Consider the following 15,109-nt stretch of genomic DNA (forward strand, 5'->3'; position numbering starts at 1 on the left):
ATACTGTATAACATTTTAGGTGTGATTCCTTCATAATCACACCTATTTTGATACCATGAACTGTGGACAAATTTTCAAGAAAGGCTATGGAAGTTTTTTTTTTTAAATAATACTAATAGTGATTTTAAAAAAATAAATAAAAACTTCCATAGCCTTTCTTGAAAATTTGTCAACAGTTCATGGTATCAAAAAATGTTATTCAGTATATCGAAAAACAATATCTTTACCAAAATAATGCCGAGCGCACAATAATTTTTGTTTGTAAACATGAGCTAAAAATGTCCTATGAGAGAGAAAAAGATGACTAGATCTCTGTCTCATTCATTTTAATTGAAATGTCAAAAACAAAGGTTGTTGTGCATTGGTCATAAGAAAGTTTAATTAGTCTTTTTGCAAACATTCTATTCAAATAAACACTTAGAATCGCTTTGAGTTGTTGTAAAACACACGAAAACCCTAAGGAAGCAAATAAATATGTTATTTATATTGAATTTAACCAATTCCATTCAGGCTTAAGTATATACTTTATTTTCTCATGAAATTGTTTATGAAAATTTATTATGATCAGCCCACAATAACTTTGGTTTGTAAACAAGTTTTCAGAATTTCATGTAAGAGCGAGCAAGATGACTAGATTTAGATCTCACTCATTCACACTGAAATGTCAAAAATATGCTTACAAAACAAAAGTTATTGTGCGTTGGGCATTACAATTTACTCATAAACAAATACTTTTCAGTACATTTTGATACCTATTGTCTTTGAATTATTCACATTTTTATTTTTAGTTTATGAATATTTTTTTCAAATTTTTCGCATCTATGTATTCAGAATTTTAAGGTTTAAAACGAGTCCATTGTTTTTTGGAAATATTCTAAGAAAGTATAAGTTGAACATAGGTGCTAGAATCGCATTATTTGTATTTGTGTTATAGTATAATCGCAAATTTTAGCAGCAAATTACAATTATATGCTAATATACCATTTTAATGAATTCTGTATCTACGGGTAAAAAAATTAAATAAATTACTAAAAAAAAGACTGGGAATAAATTTTATTTTTCAATCAGAGGTGTAGAGTGTAGAGTATTAAAAAATCTATCTAAATCTAGAAAGTCAGAAACGCATAAAAAATCCAGCATTGTCCGCATTGTGATGTCATTTTGATAAGATGAGTGATTTTTTTTTAAAAATATTTAATTGAAAAAATGATATTCCACAATCGCTAGAAACCAGAAACGCTTGAAACGCAGTTTTTGTTATTTTTGTTACTTGACAGAAAGAGCTTTTCGCCACAAAAACCGTGTTTTAATGGAGTTACAATGGGTTATCATCGGTCATATTTTTTTTATTTCCGTTGAAAATATTGATTTTCATTGATCATTCGATAAAAATATTGATAACTTCAGATGAACTCACTTTAAGATGTGTTTACTTTAAGTTGTGTTTATTTATGAATAAGCGAATCCCTACTTTTACAATTAGAACTAGATCTTCTGGCAAAAACAAAGGGAGTAAGCTTTTGCACATTTTGGCAAAACAATGAACAATGAAAAAAAATACAAAAAGATCCTGGTCCATTACGCCCAGCACAAAATAACTTTTATTTGTAAACATGTTTTCAAAATTTCTTATGAGAGTGAATGAAATGTAGATCTAGTCATCTCGCTCTCTCTCATAGGAAATTTTGAAAACATGTTTACAAACAAAAGTTATTGTGCGCTGGGCATTAAAAAAAATAATAAACTTACCGTATTTACCCAAGATGCACACCATGTATATTTGATGTCTTTGCTATTTTGAAAAGAAAAATTTGATTCGATAATCGAAGTTAAACATTTTAAGTCTTTTATATAAAAACTTGTTTAACATGGAAATATATAAAAGATTTTCTGTTGTTCAAGTTATTTTTGTATATTAGGGGCAGGCTTTCAGGCTTCGCACAAACTCTGGCTTCGAACACTTGATATTTTTCCCATATTCCTATAATGAATCTGACCTTTTTTAAGAAATGTGTGACTTAAGACTGGCTATTAAAATATGTTACCATTAAAGGAATGTGGGAAATAAAGAAGTGTTCGAAGGCAGAGAGTGTAGGAAGTCTAAAAACCTTCCCCTATAGCTTTTTGATATTATGTTTCGGCTTTCCAATTTTCTAATTTTCTAGGTCAATAAGTTTCAGCTCTAACTTCAATAGTTGATTATTCAGTTCTTGCATATTGAAATTAATATTTATTTGTTGAAAAGAAAATAGTTTTGTTCTACTTCTGCAACGTTTTCTGTTTTATTGAATCCTTGCTTAAATATATTAAATGGAAAAATGTGGTAGGGTGTTTTCAAACTCTCTACAGAACATGACTAATATATAATGAACAATACCTTTGCTCTACTTTTGTACTAACCAATGGATACACGTTACACGTGCTTGCAAAATACTCTTCAAAAATTCATCACAAAACTTCAACTTTTGAAACAATTTAATCAATATTTTCACCCTTGCCTTGATGTAATTTCCTTTTTTTTGCTTGAAAACCAAGTACAATATAATTTCATTACCATAGTTCAGTGGTAGTGGATGAAGAAAGGTTCTTTATTTATTGTTACACTACATTTTTTTTGGTTCAGTTCCACGATTGTGAGATTACGATTTAAGTTTTAAAATTTTAAATCTGAAGAATTTTGAGTTAAAATGCAACAAAAGTATCAAATTAATTTGCCAGAAATTAATTTTAATTGATGAAGTGTATCAAAAGAACAAAATTAGTCTTGTATATTCGTTTTCGACAAGTTTTTTTTGTCAAATATTCGCAATATTCACGCTATTCGCAGAATATTTCGTGAGTGATATAACCGAAATAACGGTGCATTGATGCAATCTTGAGTAAGCCTTTTGCCCGATAATTATGCTTATTACGGACTATAAGATATTTTATTCGATATTTTTTTGGTATATTGAATTAAATTGCTTTTGAAAGCAAAACTGTTGAAAAATATGAAATAAATTTTGACAGAAATTTGTCATAGTTTGTAGAGGCTATTAAAGGGAGGTAATCATTTTCAAAATGTGTCCACTTTCATATATTGAAATTTTTGTTTTCTCTTTTGAAGTTGATCATCGGTGATTCGGCATAACTACTAGAACTGTTATTATTTCCTATGATATATTCTTAATGCCCAACGCACAATAACTTTTGTTTAGTAAACATGTTTTTGACATTTCAATGAGAGTGAGTGAGATTCAGATCTAGTCATCTCGCTCTATCTCATAGGAAATTTTGAAAACATGTTTGTAAACAAATGTTATTGTGCGCTGAGCATAAAGAATTTTTTAGTTTCATAATAAAGGTTCATTTTAAAAAAAGTTACGGAAAATACTGAAATGTACAAAGTTGCGAAAAAGACATTTTTTCGCAAATTAAAGTGGTCTAAATATTGCAATTTACCAGTCATGCAAATGAATTAACAGTAATGTTTCAATATTAATGTTTCCAATACGGGATCCCGGGATCCCGAAATTCCGGGATTTCAGCCCTTTTTTGGATCGGGATTAATCCCGGGATCGATGCATTGATAAAACGGGATTTCGAGATCCTGAAATTCCTAAATATTACGATCCCGAAATCCCAGGATCCCGTCCGGGATTTTCGGGGTCCCGGGATTTCCTGGGTCCCAGGATTTTCGGGATACCGGGATTTTCGGGAACACTAAACAACACAGAACTTTGTTTGCAACATTATCACCTGACGAGCATTTTTTTTGTTGTTTTACAAATATTTATTCGTAAATGTTTGTAAACACCAGGGCAGAGCATTCTCATACATTTTCCGTACAAAAATTTGGTATATTTTTTGTTAGGTGGTTTTTTAGTTTTGGTATAAAACCAAATGCAATCATTTTAAAACTTTTACCAAATGAAAGAGTGTGTAATGTTATGTTATTAGCACAAAATTTATAATGATTGCACGAGGATAATAGTTCTTAAAACCTTTATGAAAAAAATGTAAAATTCGCAATTTTTTGATTTTTTCTGAAAAATTTTCTATCTGTAACACCAGAAAAATTTTAAATTTAATAAAAATATATTCTCTGTTTATGTGACTACCATTTCGTGTTATATTTATTTTTGTGGGATCTAAAGTTTAAAAACTATAAAGAATTTAAGAAAAATATACCATTTGTGAATTAAAATTCTCCATCCGTTAGTTAATCATCCTAGGTAAACACACAAAAAATGTTCGTGAAATTTTGACATTCGTTCGTAAAGTTTTGTCAGACAATCGAAACTTACGAACTTTTTAGTGGACCAAACGATTTACGAGCATTTCGGAAGTTTCTAGTACGAACAGGAACAGCATACCTCTCGGAGTAATATAATTCTAAGTCGACTTAGAATAGTATGGAAAGGAGCCGTCGATTTTGCCCCGATTTCCCTTAATTATGGCACTTCGATAGATAATTGCAATAATTTAGAAATTGATAAAAAGTATTCATCCTAAAAAGTTTCAATATGATGTAGTTTTATAAAGTTAATTGCATAACTCAAACTAAGTAGGATAAATATGTAAAAATTGAAACTGCTCCTTTATTAAACTGTCCGATCCTTCCCTAACTTCAATTTAGGGTAAATTAAGCTAATTCAAAACCTGCTCCAAATGGAAATTTTTCCCTACTCCAAATGGAAACGTCATTCTTTTCATGGTAAATACATTACTAAATTATTATATTTATATATTTTCTATACCACAGTTTCATTATTTAGTTAATTTTACTCCAAATAAAGCGAAAATCCATTCATATTCACGAATTTTAATTTGTTAATTTCTCAGAAAAATTAAAAGTGTAGCTTTTCACCATCAAATTTTTTTATCGATCGACCATGTTTTCCAATGAAAAACACATTGAGGTGACTGTTGTTTATTCGTTTTGTTTAACATTTATGTCATATTTCTGGCTAATTTTAGTTAAATTAAGTGCTAATCTTTATTGTTAACGGTACGTGAGGTTTGCAAATGAAATAATTACCTATTTCGTGAACAAAAAGGGTTTTTCTGAAGTGTCTGCAAATGTTGAAGCATTTGCAGAAACTTCAGGAAAACCCTTCAAAAGGAAACCCCGGAAATATGATTTTTTTGGAGAGATTTTCTTATTGTTTTGGATGGGAAAGTACTCAATAAAGTTTAGGAAGCCTTTCGTCGCGGTTTCACTTATACACTGTTTGTCTCTAATTAGAAAATTTCTCTTGTCTCCAATTAGATTAATTTGTTTCCAATAGCAGCGTTTTACACTGGCCTATTTTTCTTGTATTTAATAAGTTTTCAAATTATATCTAAAGAATTTTCACTAAACAGTAACATTCTAGAAGAGTCGAGGAGCAAATTTATGTAATTCTCTTCAGAAAAAAAATATAAACTTAATGTGTTGAATCTTCTGTCAAAGTTAAAGCGTCTGGAAATGGTTTTGAATTAGGACATTTACCCTATATATAAACTTTCGGTAAACCGATTTGGATGATTTTTTCGACATTATTTGTAAAGGATGTTCATGTCTGCATAAATCTTTCTCATTTGATTTTTATTAATATTTATTTCAACTTTTTTAGAGAATATCTAATGGGATTCCTTATTTATTAATTGCATTTGATTATTTTCCGTTCTACAGCTGTTTTATCTGCAAGGGTCTGTTTCCTGGCAATCAAATGGAATGGCTGTCGACATCGGCTGAACACATGAATTCCCATGCGATGCATTTTCCATGCTTGAAGACAAGCGAAGGAGGCTCAAATCGTGTTTTAGCATGTACACGGTGTGTTACCCATTTGGCGAAGCAATGGGAGACAATGGATGCTGAACGGGTACCGCTGGAGCATCGTCGGTACAACATTCCATCGCCAATTCCGGCAGCTGGATCGCCAAATGGATCACGTGGATTGGGTGGAATAAATACACCACCGTCAACACCATCGGTGGCATCAACGCCAGCCAGCACGTCAATTTACTGTTTCCTGTGTGGCCTCCATTCGGATTTAACCCTAGCACGTGTATTGTATGCCAGCAAGGAGGGCTCCAGGCCGTACTTTCCATATCTATTGAAACACAAATCACCTCCAAATGCTGAACAATTGCGCTCGGACTATTCTGCCCTCGTATGCACTTTCTGTTACCATTCACTGCTGAGTCAGTGGCGAAAGTGAGTTGGGATTTATTTAAAAAAAAAAAAAAGAAAAAGATGCTTTTATGCCTTTTCTAAGGGAAACATTTCTAATCATGATTCTTTTTTTTTCTTCTTTGCATTGGAACTTTGACATTCTTCTGACAAAAAAAATAGGTATGAGGCCCAAAACGCAATTACTCCAAATGAGAGAAAGTATAATTGGCATGACTATTGCTGCCATCTGTGTGGCATCACGACATATCGCAAGAGGGTTCGAGCACTGCCCATTCGTGAGTTTCCTTTTGTGGCCAATCGGAAGAGTGACGGAGCTCTCCTACTAGAAAATGGAGATTATGCTGTCGTCTGCCTCGACTGCTACGAGGGTCTGAGGTAAGCATTGCACTGATTTCCGATTTATCAATCAATTTTATTACTTTTAATATTATTTTGAGGGATTTTTTGAGTGATTTATGAATCGATTCAAATCGGTTAAGAACAGGTAAACGGTAAATGATGCGAAAGTACTTTTAACCCTTTATGGACGATTGGGACACCGGTGTCCCATAAAGAAAATATTTTTTCCTGACTACCTAAAGTTATTTTTTTCTTATGTCTGTACATAATTGTAAAGTAGAAGGTTGAAGGAATCTAGAATATTTTTTGCAAGTCTCTAGCTATTTGCTATGTTGTAAATGTTTAAGCTAAAAAATGGCGAATTTTTAAATTCCTAATTCATAATTGATTTCATTTATTTTTTATACTTCAAATTTTTTTTAAGCAAAACCGTTTTGGGAAGAGAAACTACAATAATCATACGTAATATTTTTCATTAAAGGGAAAATATTATTCATTGGTATTGTCAGAAAAATTACTTAAATTTTTGGGCTATTTTTGTCCCTATCGTCCATAGAAGCACAAAATACACCGAATCAGACTGTTGGACTTTCCAAGGTTAGATGTAAGACTTATCATTGATTATGTTTCTCAGTTTAATTTTTAACGACGAGTGCCTCGTCGTTAAAGGGTTAAAAAATGTCAACAAACTTTTTTCAAATTTAACTGCTGCCCAAATTAAAATGTAGCTCGATCTTATAAGACCCGAATTAGCGAGAGTCTACTGTATTCAAGACTTTTCAAATGTAAATCCTCGAAACGTGAGTTTATTAGACTTCAGGGAAGATATGCACTCCTAACTCCCAGATTATACGCCATTGTGGGACTGGAGAGAGAATTCATCAAAATAAGTAACTTACACTTCCGGATCATGCGCTGAAAGGAGGATTGAACAGAAAATGGGATAGTTGTTGGAAATTTAAGCTCTCTCCGTAATGCAAGTTAAGGGCACAAAAGGAAAGATTTAATAAAGCGTGTCCACGATAAGATTGTTCCCAAGACTAATGCTTTGAAAATGAAGTCTACATAATATTAAAAAAAAAGAAAAATATTTTTTGATACTTTAATTCACTGAAGATTTATTAGATAGGTATATTAGTTTTTTTATTCAAGTGTTTGATTGGCGAAATCTAGAATTTTTTTCTTGAGTCCTTCCATCAAGGTCTGTACAAGATCATCACCGCGGTTCTTGGTTGTTTTATTTCATTTTTTTCTTGATGTTTTCGATATTTTCGACGTGTTTAGCCTTTTTCTTCAGATTGTATTTGATAATAGCCCAATAAGTTTCAATTGGAACGAGATTTCGAGTATTTGGCGGATTCATCTCCTTGGGTACATAACGAACGTCGTTCACCTCGTACCATTCTTTGGTTGCTTTTGAGTAATGGCACGACACCAAATCTGGCCAGAAGATCGAGGGTATGTCATGGCATCTGTACAGAGGCATTAGACGTTTTTGACCATATCCCTCACAGATGTCGAGAGATTGTTTTTGTAGCGCATGATCATTTTTTTTCACCAAATCTCGATCTCCAATCTCTCCAATACCCCGATTTTTTCAATATTCATGTTTCTGGGCAGTGGTTTTGCTGTCGAGGAATCGAAGAATCACCCTCCGGACGGTCGGGCGTGGGGTATTTGTGAGTTTTACAAGGTCCGCATAATTGATTCCAGGATTTTTTAGATACGTGTACACGATCGGTTCCCTTCTCTTTTCCATTATTATTTCGTATCTCAGTGAAAAATTAAGAGAATTTGATGAGGGTTTCACCAAAAAAAATGTAAAAACACGTGTTACATTACAATGTTTGCATACAACGAAAATGCGGAGCTAGTGACATCTGTCATAAAAATATCGAATCATTTGGAACAATCTTGTCGTGGACACGCTTTTGGGATAGGGACTATGGGGATAGTCTTGAGTTATACTTACCAAATCGAAATACAAACTTATTTCATTGAAATTCACTATTTATAAATGGCAAAAAAACAAACGATCAGTAAAAAATTCTAAATGGGCAGTAAAAAATTAAAAAAGAGCAGTAAAATATCTAATTATGGTCAGTAAAAAACTAAAATCTTTACAAAAATGGGCCTAATTTACATATTTAACATTTAAAATTGTTCCATATAGAGTGAAAAGCCCTTTATTTTCCCTTTGCCAAAATTTGGACGATAATATCACTGACTGTTTCAAATTTTTTTGTTACTGATCAATTTTAACTTTTTACTGCTCGTTTATTCAATGCCTTTATAAATTTAACATTAAAAGAAAGAATACTTTATGAAAATATTTCATGTGTTCAATATATCATTTTGCGGTTGTTTTTCTGAAATGCCAATTTGTTTGACCTCTTTCTATTCAGTGGTTAACATGAGTCCACCGCATACTTTACTCCAGAGTTTCCACTTTTTCTAGACGTCACTGCTTTCGTTCAAGAAATCTTTAATTAAGAACTTACTAAGTACTTATTAAGGACTTAATTTATGAACATGGTTAAAAGAGCATGTAGAATGCCTTTCATTATAGCATTGCGCTAGTAACAGTTTACCTTGTGATTGCCGGGTGGGCTGGAGATCCTTGCTCCATCCTGCTCTAAAATTAACAAATTCAGAAATTATACTAAGTTCACTTACTAAGAATACTAAGAACGAGATGAATTTGTTCAAAAATTTGCTTTCAGCGAGATCTACATAGTTGGTAGCCTGTGAAACCGATCTAAACTTATAGCCTAGCTGAACATCAGTTTCACGACAGATCGATAAGCCATGAACTATTCGATTTAAAAGCTAATATCTGTCAAATTAATTCGGTTTGAAATAGAGTTGCTTTTTTCCTAGTGATTATATTGCATTTACTTGATGATAGAATAATCCTTGTTACCTATAGGCAAAGTCTTTGATTATATGATGACCTGGTTATTTATGCTTCAGGCACACCGTTTATATCAGGAAAATATTATAAAATGAAGATTCAATTTTCTTCTCGTATTCTACGTGTCTATTCACCTGTTTTACGCTCAAATCTAAATTGAATTTGTTATGATGCTCAAAAAAATAAGAAGAAGAGTGTGAAAGAGTAGGATAGACATATGCAATGCATTTTGAAAGAGAAAAGGGTAGAAATTTTGATTTCATGAACTTTTCCTGATCTAAAAAGTGTGCCAAGCGTATTTTTAATAATTTGACATTCAAAAATTATTCTATTGACTTTTTATTTGTCTTTCAGACAACAATCTGCAGATTATGATCGGTGGAATGTTCCCATTGAGAAGAGAGAGTACAATTGGGTACCACAGCCTCCACCACCAGAAGATAGTCCTGATGTCGCTGTGGCTAGATTGCCGAGTGGTGAACGTTCTGACAAAATCGTGAGCTACAAAGTAACTGACGAAGATTCGTCTACAAAGCTCAAAGAATATCATTTAATACCTTTTTATTTTACCTTTTTTTCAGCCAAATTCTGTTATGCGGTCAAATCCCAATAAGAAAAACTGTTCTCCAAAGCAATCAAGTGATAAGAGAGATCCAAGTAAGTTGAACTATATTCTTTTTTCTCCTTTATAAAAATCACCAATCAAAGTATTTATATACAACAAAAGTGAAAACTTTTCATGACATTTACTTGATTAATTTTTTTAGCCGTAACATTTTTATTCGTTCTCAAAATATCTTTTATAAAAACTGCCAATTTAATGGAAATACTAAACCACAATGCTTAATTATTTCTGAAAATTACCAAATTCTCTAAAATCCGTAAACCGTGAAAATTTTTGGTTAGAAGCACTTCAACAATATTTTGTAAAATTAATTGTAAATGAGTTTGTGAATTTTTATTCGGAATTTACGAAATGCTTGTAACTCTTATATAACCCACTAAAAGGTTCGTAAATGTTTGTACTTTCTTCACAAACATTCGTTCGTACATTTTTGTTTGCCTGGCAAAACTTTACGAACAAATGACAAAATTTTACAAACAATTGTTTGTAAGACAAGAAAAAATGCTCTTTAAGTGATCATGTTACGCACAATGTTTGTGATAAAGTAGGAACATTTACGAATTTGTTTGCGGGTTTTACGATTTCCGATTTCCGATTTCCGATTTACGATTTTACGATTTAAATTCACATCCCTTTCTTTCTTTTAAGTTTTGCATATGTCTATCTTACTCTTTCGAACTCTTCTTCTTCTTTTGAACATCACATGAAATTAAATTTAGTTCAGTCGAATTTTGAGTTTCAAAGAGTGGTATAAACTTATGCAAATCTTTCGAGAATGAAAGGGACACGAGTTCTGATTTCATGAATTTTTTCCGATTTAAATTGTGTGCCTGGAAGGGGCATTAGGATCATCTTTTCAAAAGCAATTGATCTATTAGATTTTCGGAAATTGCTACAATTGGTTTTATTATCTAATTTTATTATCTAATGGCTTTGGCACACCCTTTTAGATCATGAAAATTTCATGAAATCAAAATTCACATCCCTTTCTTTCTCACACGCTTTGCATGTCTATCTCATTCTATCGCACTCTAAATTCGATTGACCTAAATTGAATTTTTTGTGATGTTTTAAAAAAGAAGAAGAGTGCGAAGGAATGAGACAGCCATATGCAAAGCGTGTGAGAAAGAAATGGATTCGAATTTCGAGTTCATGAAATTTGCCTGATCTAAAAGATGTGCCGGAGCCATTAAAAATCAAAACTTTCAGAAACCGCTAAATATCAGATCTGGAGACCATGTAATCGCTCAATTTTAAGCAATTTTAGCATGTGGCCTGTACAATTGAAGCCAAATATCACATGTAGCTTCTAAAATTGTTCTAAGTTATTCTATCGATTCTATCGATGTCAAATAAATCGATTTTTTCACCTTGAAATTCAGGCCCTGTTTTAAGTAATAACAAGAGTGCTGGCTATATCTAGTTCGTCAGTTTAATCAGCATTTGTCGTAACTTCTATTTTTGGTGAAGTTACTACAAATTTCCATACAGAATTTTCTCTAATCAGCATTTGCCGTAACTTCTTTTGCTCACTTGCGTGGCTTGTAATTTGCAGCAAAATTGTAATACAGTGGGACCTCGATAGAGTCCACTAATTATTTCCAGGTCTGTTGACTCTATTGGATTCGTTGACTCTATCGGAGTCCGAAAAAATTAATTAAAATGTGAAATTTTGATATAAATGGGTATTATTTGATGTTTGTACTAGATCATTGATAAGTTCGACAGGATGGTAGAATATTTTATTAAAGTAATCCATAAATGCTATATCCTCTGGCCCAAAAAAGTCGTGTGTTTCGGCAAAAGTTTGAGATTAAGGAATTGAGATTAAGGGATTATGCACATTTTCGGGACCGAAAGAAACATGCGAAATGGCATTATGCATCAAGAAAATTTGCATACCAACAGGCGATTTCTTTTTAATGAATTTGCTTAAAAAAATTAATTTTCTGTTGCTTATTTTTGTTTTTGATCCAAATTTTCTTTTGAGACACTGATTTTTTTAAATTAAAAATGTAAATTCAAATAAGTTTACACGTTTCCTTTAGAAGCGTAATTTTTATGATCGTTTGTCATGTACATTTTTCAAAGAAGTAATGTCTTTAAAAAGTTCGAATAAATTTAGAAAAGTTTCTTCACTATGTCATACTCAAAAAATATACCATCCTGTACGTATTTTTTGTAATTCAAGTTTATATTTTTTTGTTTATTGCCATAATATTATTCACTTACAAATTAATGATGGCTCAAAATTCCTTACTTTGTAACCATAGACCTAATCAAAAAAAAAATCTTAAGACAAGAGAGAAAAGACAAGACAACTTTCAATCAGTCAAAAAGCTTAAAATCACGTAAAGAAAATTATTTTGTTCGAAAATGATTACACGGTTAATATACCTACGAATTTTATTACAATATTACCATGTCCTTACATAAATATTTTTTATTGTGTTCAAACTGTTACGTTGATACACAATAAGACTGGTTTTTATTTCGAAAAGATCATACTAAAATAATATAATATTACTAGTTCAATAATAAAAGAAAAGTTGACTCTATCGGAGTCCGTAGAGTAAAAAAATAGCTGTGGACTGTAATGGAGATTGACTCTATCGGGGGTTGACTCTATCGAGGTCCCACTGTAATTGAAATTGATATAATGCATTTTTGAAAATTGTCGTAACTTCCAAAATCTCCGTACATTGGAAGATACGGCTTTTTAAGCAATGCAAGATACGATAAAATCTTACTGTGTTTCTTCAGAGATATATCTCAATATCTCAGTTTTTAAATCATTTTATAAAGATTTTTTCGAGTCAACTTACTGTTTATTAGTGCAATTTTTATTATTTTGACTCAAAAATATCGCATTCGGGGCTCATTTTTAGGGAAAATAAAGCTGAACTGAAAATTTCGTCCCCTGAAAAGTTGTCAAAAGGAAGTTAGGGCCTTGACAGACCTGAGGATTAGCCAAGAGACGGCTTAGCGTAATGATATTAGAAATAATGGTCAAACTACATTTCCATCATTTTCCACTAAGTCGCTTCTCGGCTTAAGTCGTAAGTGTGTCTAGGGCATTACGGCAAATGCAGATTTAACTGACAAGTTAAGCGGTCTTCAGATTAGAGGTTTAGCCTAGTTCCCGTAGGTCTCAAAATCCTAAATTAAATTAAATCCTAAGTTGAGTATTTTCCCAAGAAATCATGATTGGCAAGAAATTAGAGCAGTTAAGCCATTTGGCTAAGCCTTAGGTCTGAAGCCCATATTACTGTCATTCATCTTAACTTAAAGATGCATAAGCTTACTTTGCAACCTTTACTTTACTCTGTTTTAGTTTATTTCTGCAATTTACTTTTACTACTGGCGGTTACTTATAATATTAAAAATTAAAGATTTATACTTGGATTTAATGTAAATTCGAACCCAGGACCTATGCGTCATAGCTACTTACTTGTCATCGTTTAGAAAATAAACATTTTTTATTCAAAAAGTGTTAGAGTAATAGTGTTGAGATTGAAATGAGAATGAATGGGATTTGGTGTTAAAAGAACATTTCGCTAGATTGAGCATTGCTAACACTTGCACAATGGCATTTTGGAATGTGATTGCGCAATTGAGAATGTATGTCTCACCAATTCTGTACCCTCTCTGTACCCCACTTCTATGGATATTTTGCTAGTGGGGGAGGATTTGGGTTTTGTGAAATGGGGAAAAAGTATAGCGATAAAAGGGAGCAATGATGGTTAAACGTGTAGATGAGAATGGAGTGTGAAGTTTTTTTTTTTTGGTAAAAGGGGATGCATTTAAGAGTGTTTTGCTCCTTTTTGTGGTTTAGCGGGGCTTAGAAAGAGATGGATTGAAGATGTAGAAAATGTCATTATCTGCGCATGGATATATCTTTTGCAAATTTTGCGCAAAATACGAAAGAGAAGTGCAGTGTTATATGCAAATATTTGCCTTTCTCACTTGGCTCCCAGTATTTCAAGAACAAAAAAAAAGGACACAGGGATGGATTGTGATCATGTTTCTTGTTGAATATTACGAAGGGGAAATATCAGGATACCATCACAAAGGATTAGAATCTGGTTGAGACAGATTTACCACAAAAGTCAAAATTCACATTTCCTTCTCCATCTCTCAATGCTCCTGGGCAAATAATTGATGTTATTCCATATTAATGTTTTGTTCACCCAAAACCACATACAAGGTATCAATGTAATCTTGATCCTTGTCCATTTGGGCGGAAGGAATTTGCAGCAAGTAGATTCTTCCCACAAATTTAACCATCTCTCCCATTCGGCTTTTTTCGTCTACCGAAGGATTATTTTTCCTTACAGAGAGAGGGTGATTGCGAATGGTGAGGAGGAAAAGCCGAAGGAAATGGCGGCGACAATATCATTTTCCGCTGGCATCATTTTCTTTTCACACTCTACTAAGTGGTCCGGATCTCAAAAAAAAAAATGTTTGAATGCTTCTCAAACTATTGTCCTGCTATTTCTCATTTTTTTCCTTTTCCTTTCCGAGGATATTACCCCCAAAGTATTGATTTCTTGCTGGAAAATTCGAGTGCAATACCAGTGATAAGGGTATTTTACCTCATGATATAGGCAAGATTCTCAATGTGACGGTCTTCCCCAGGGGGGTGACATTAGCTCTGAAAAATGCGACCGGTTTTAGTGTAATTTTTTCCCTGTTTTCGTACACATTTCACGAGATATCTCCAAAACCACGTAGGTTGCCAATTTAGGATTTTCGGTTGCTTCTTCGTTATTAAGTTGGCTTTTAATTTGTATTAGTATTTTTTGCTAATTCATTGTACAATGACAGAAAACAGCTAATAAACGCAAAAGTTTTTTCGGCACGCTAGAATGCATTCAAATTAAATTTGAAGTTAAGATTTAAGAGGAGAGGGAAGGTTTTTATATTCGTTTTATATTTAATTGCAATGCGTTTTTATTTCTGGTTTTTATTATTGTTTTTCACCCTTTCTAATGCGTCCGTCGCCGTCTTACAGTGTTTTTTTTAAACACCTGAATAAAACAAAGGTGTAATATTTGCTTTATACTTT

The 15,109-nt window shown here is 32.4% G+C and overlaps 1 protein-coding gene across 7 annotated transcripts in view; it reads left to right on the forward strand.

Annotated features, from left to right (window-relative positions):
- The window catches only part of LOC129802985 (uncharacterized), a 101,357-nt gene that overhangs the window by 50,273 nt on the left and 35,975 nt on the right, over positions 1-15,109 (forward strand). For 5 of the 7 annotated variants that reach the window (XM_055849253.1, XM_055849259.1, XM_055849256.1 and 2 more), the window contains exons 6-9: positions 5,657-6,184; positions 6,323-6,538; positions 9,771-9,924; positions 9,998-10,073. In XM_055849253.1, coding sequence (XP_055705228.1) covers positions 5,657-6,184; positions 6,323-6,538; positions 9,771-9,924; positions 9,998-10,073 — 974 coding nt within the window. The remainder of the gene's footprint in view (positions 1-5,656; positions 6,185-6,322; positions 6,539-9,770; positions 9,925-9,997; positions 10,074-15,109) is intronic. The other 2 variants (XM_055849257.1, XM_055849255.1) reach the window with 1 other exon arrangement.

Source organism: Phlebotomus papatasi, chromosome 2, assembly GCF_024763615.1.
Source record: "Phlebotomus papatasi isolate M1 chromosome 2, Ppap_2.1, whole genome shotgun sequence".
Lineage (NCBI taxonomy): Eukaryota > Metazoa > Arthropoda > Insecta > Diptera > Psychodidae > Phlebotomus > Phlebotomus papatasi.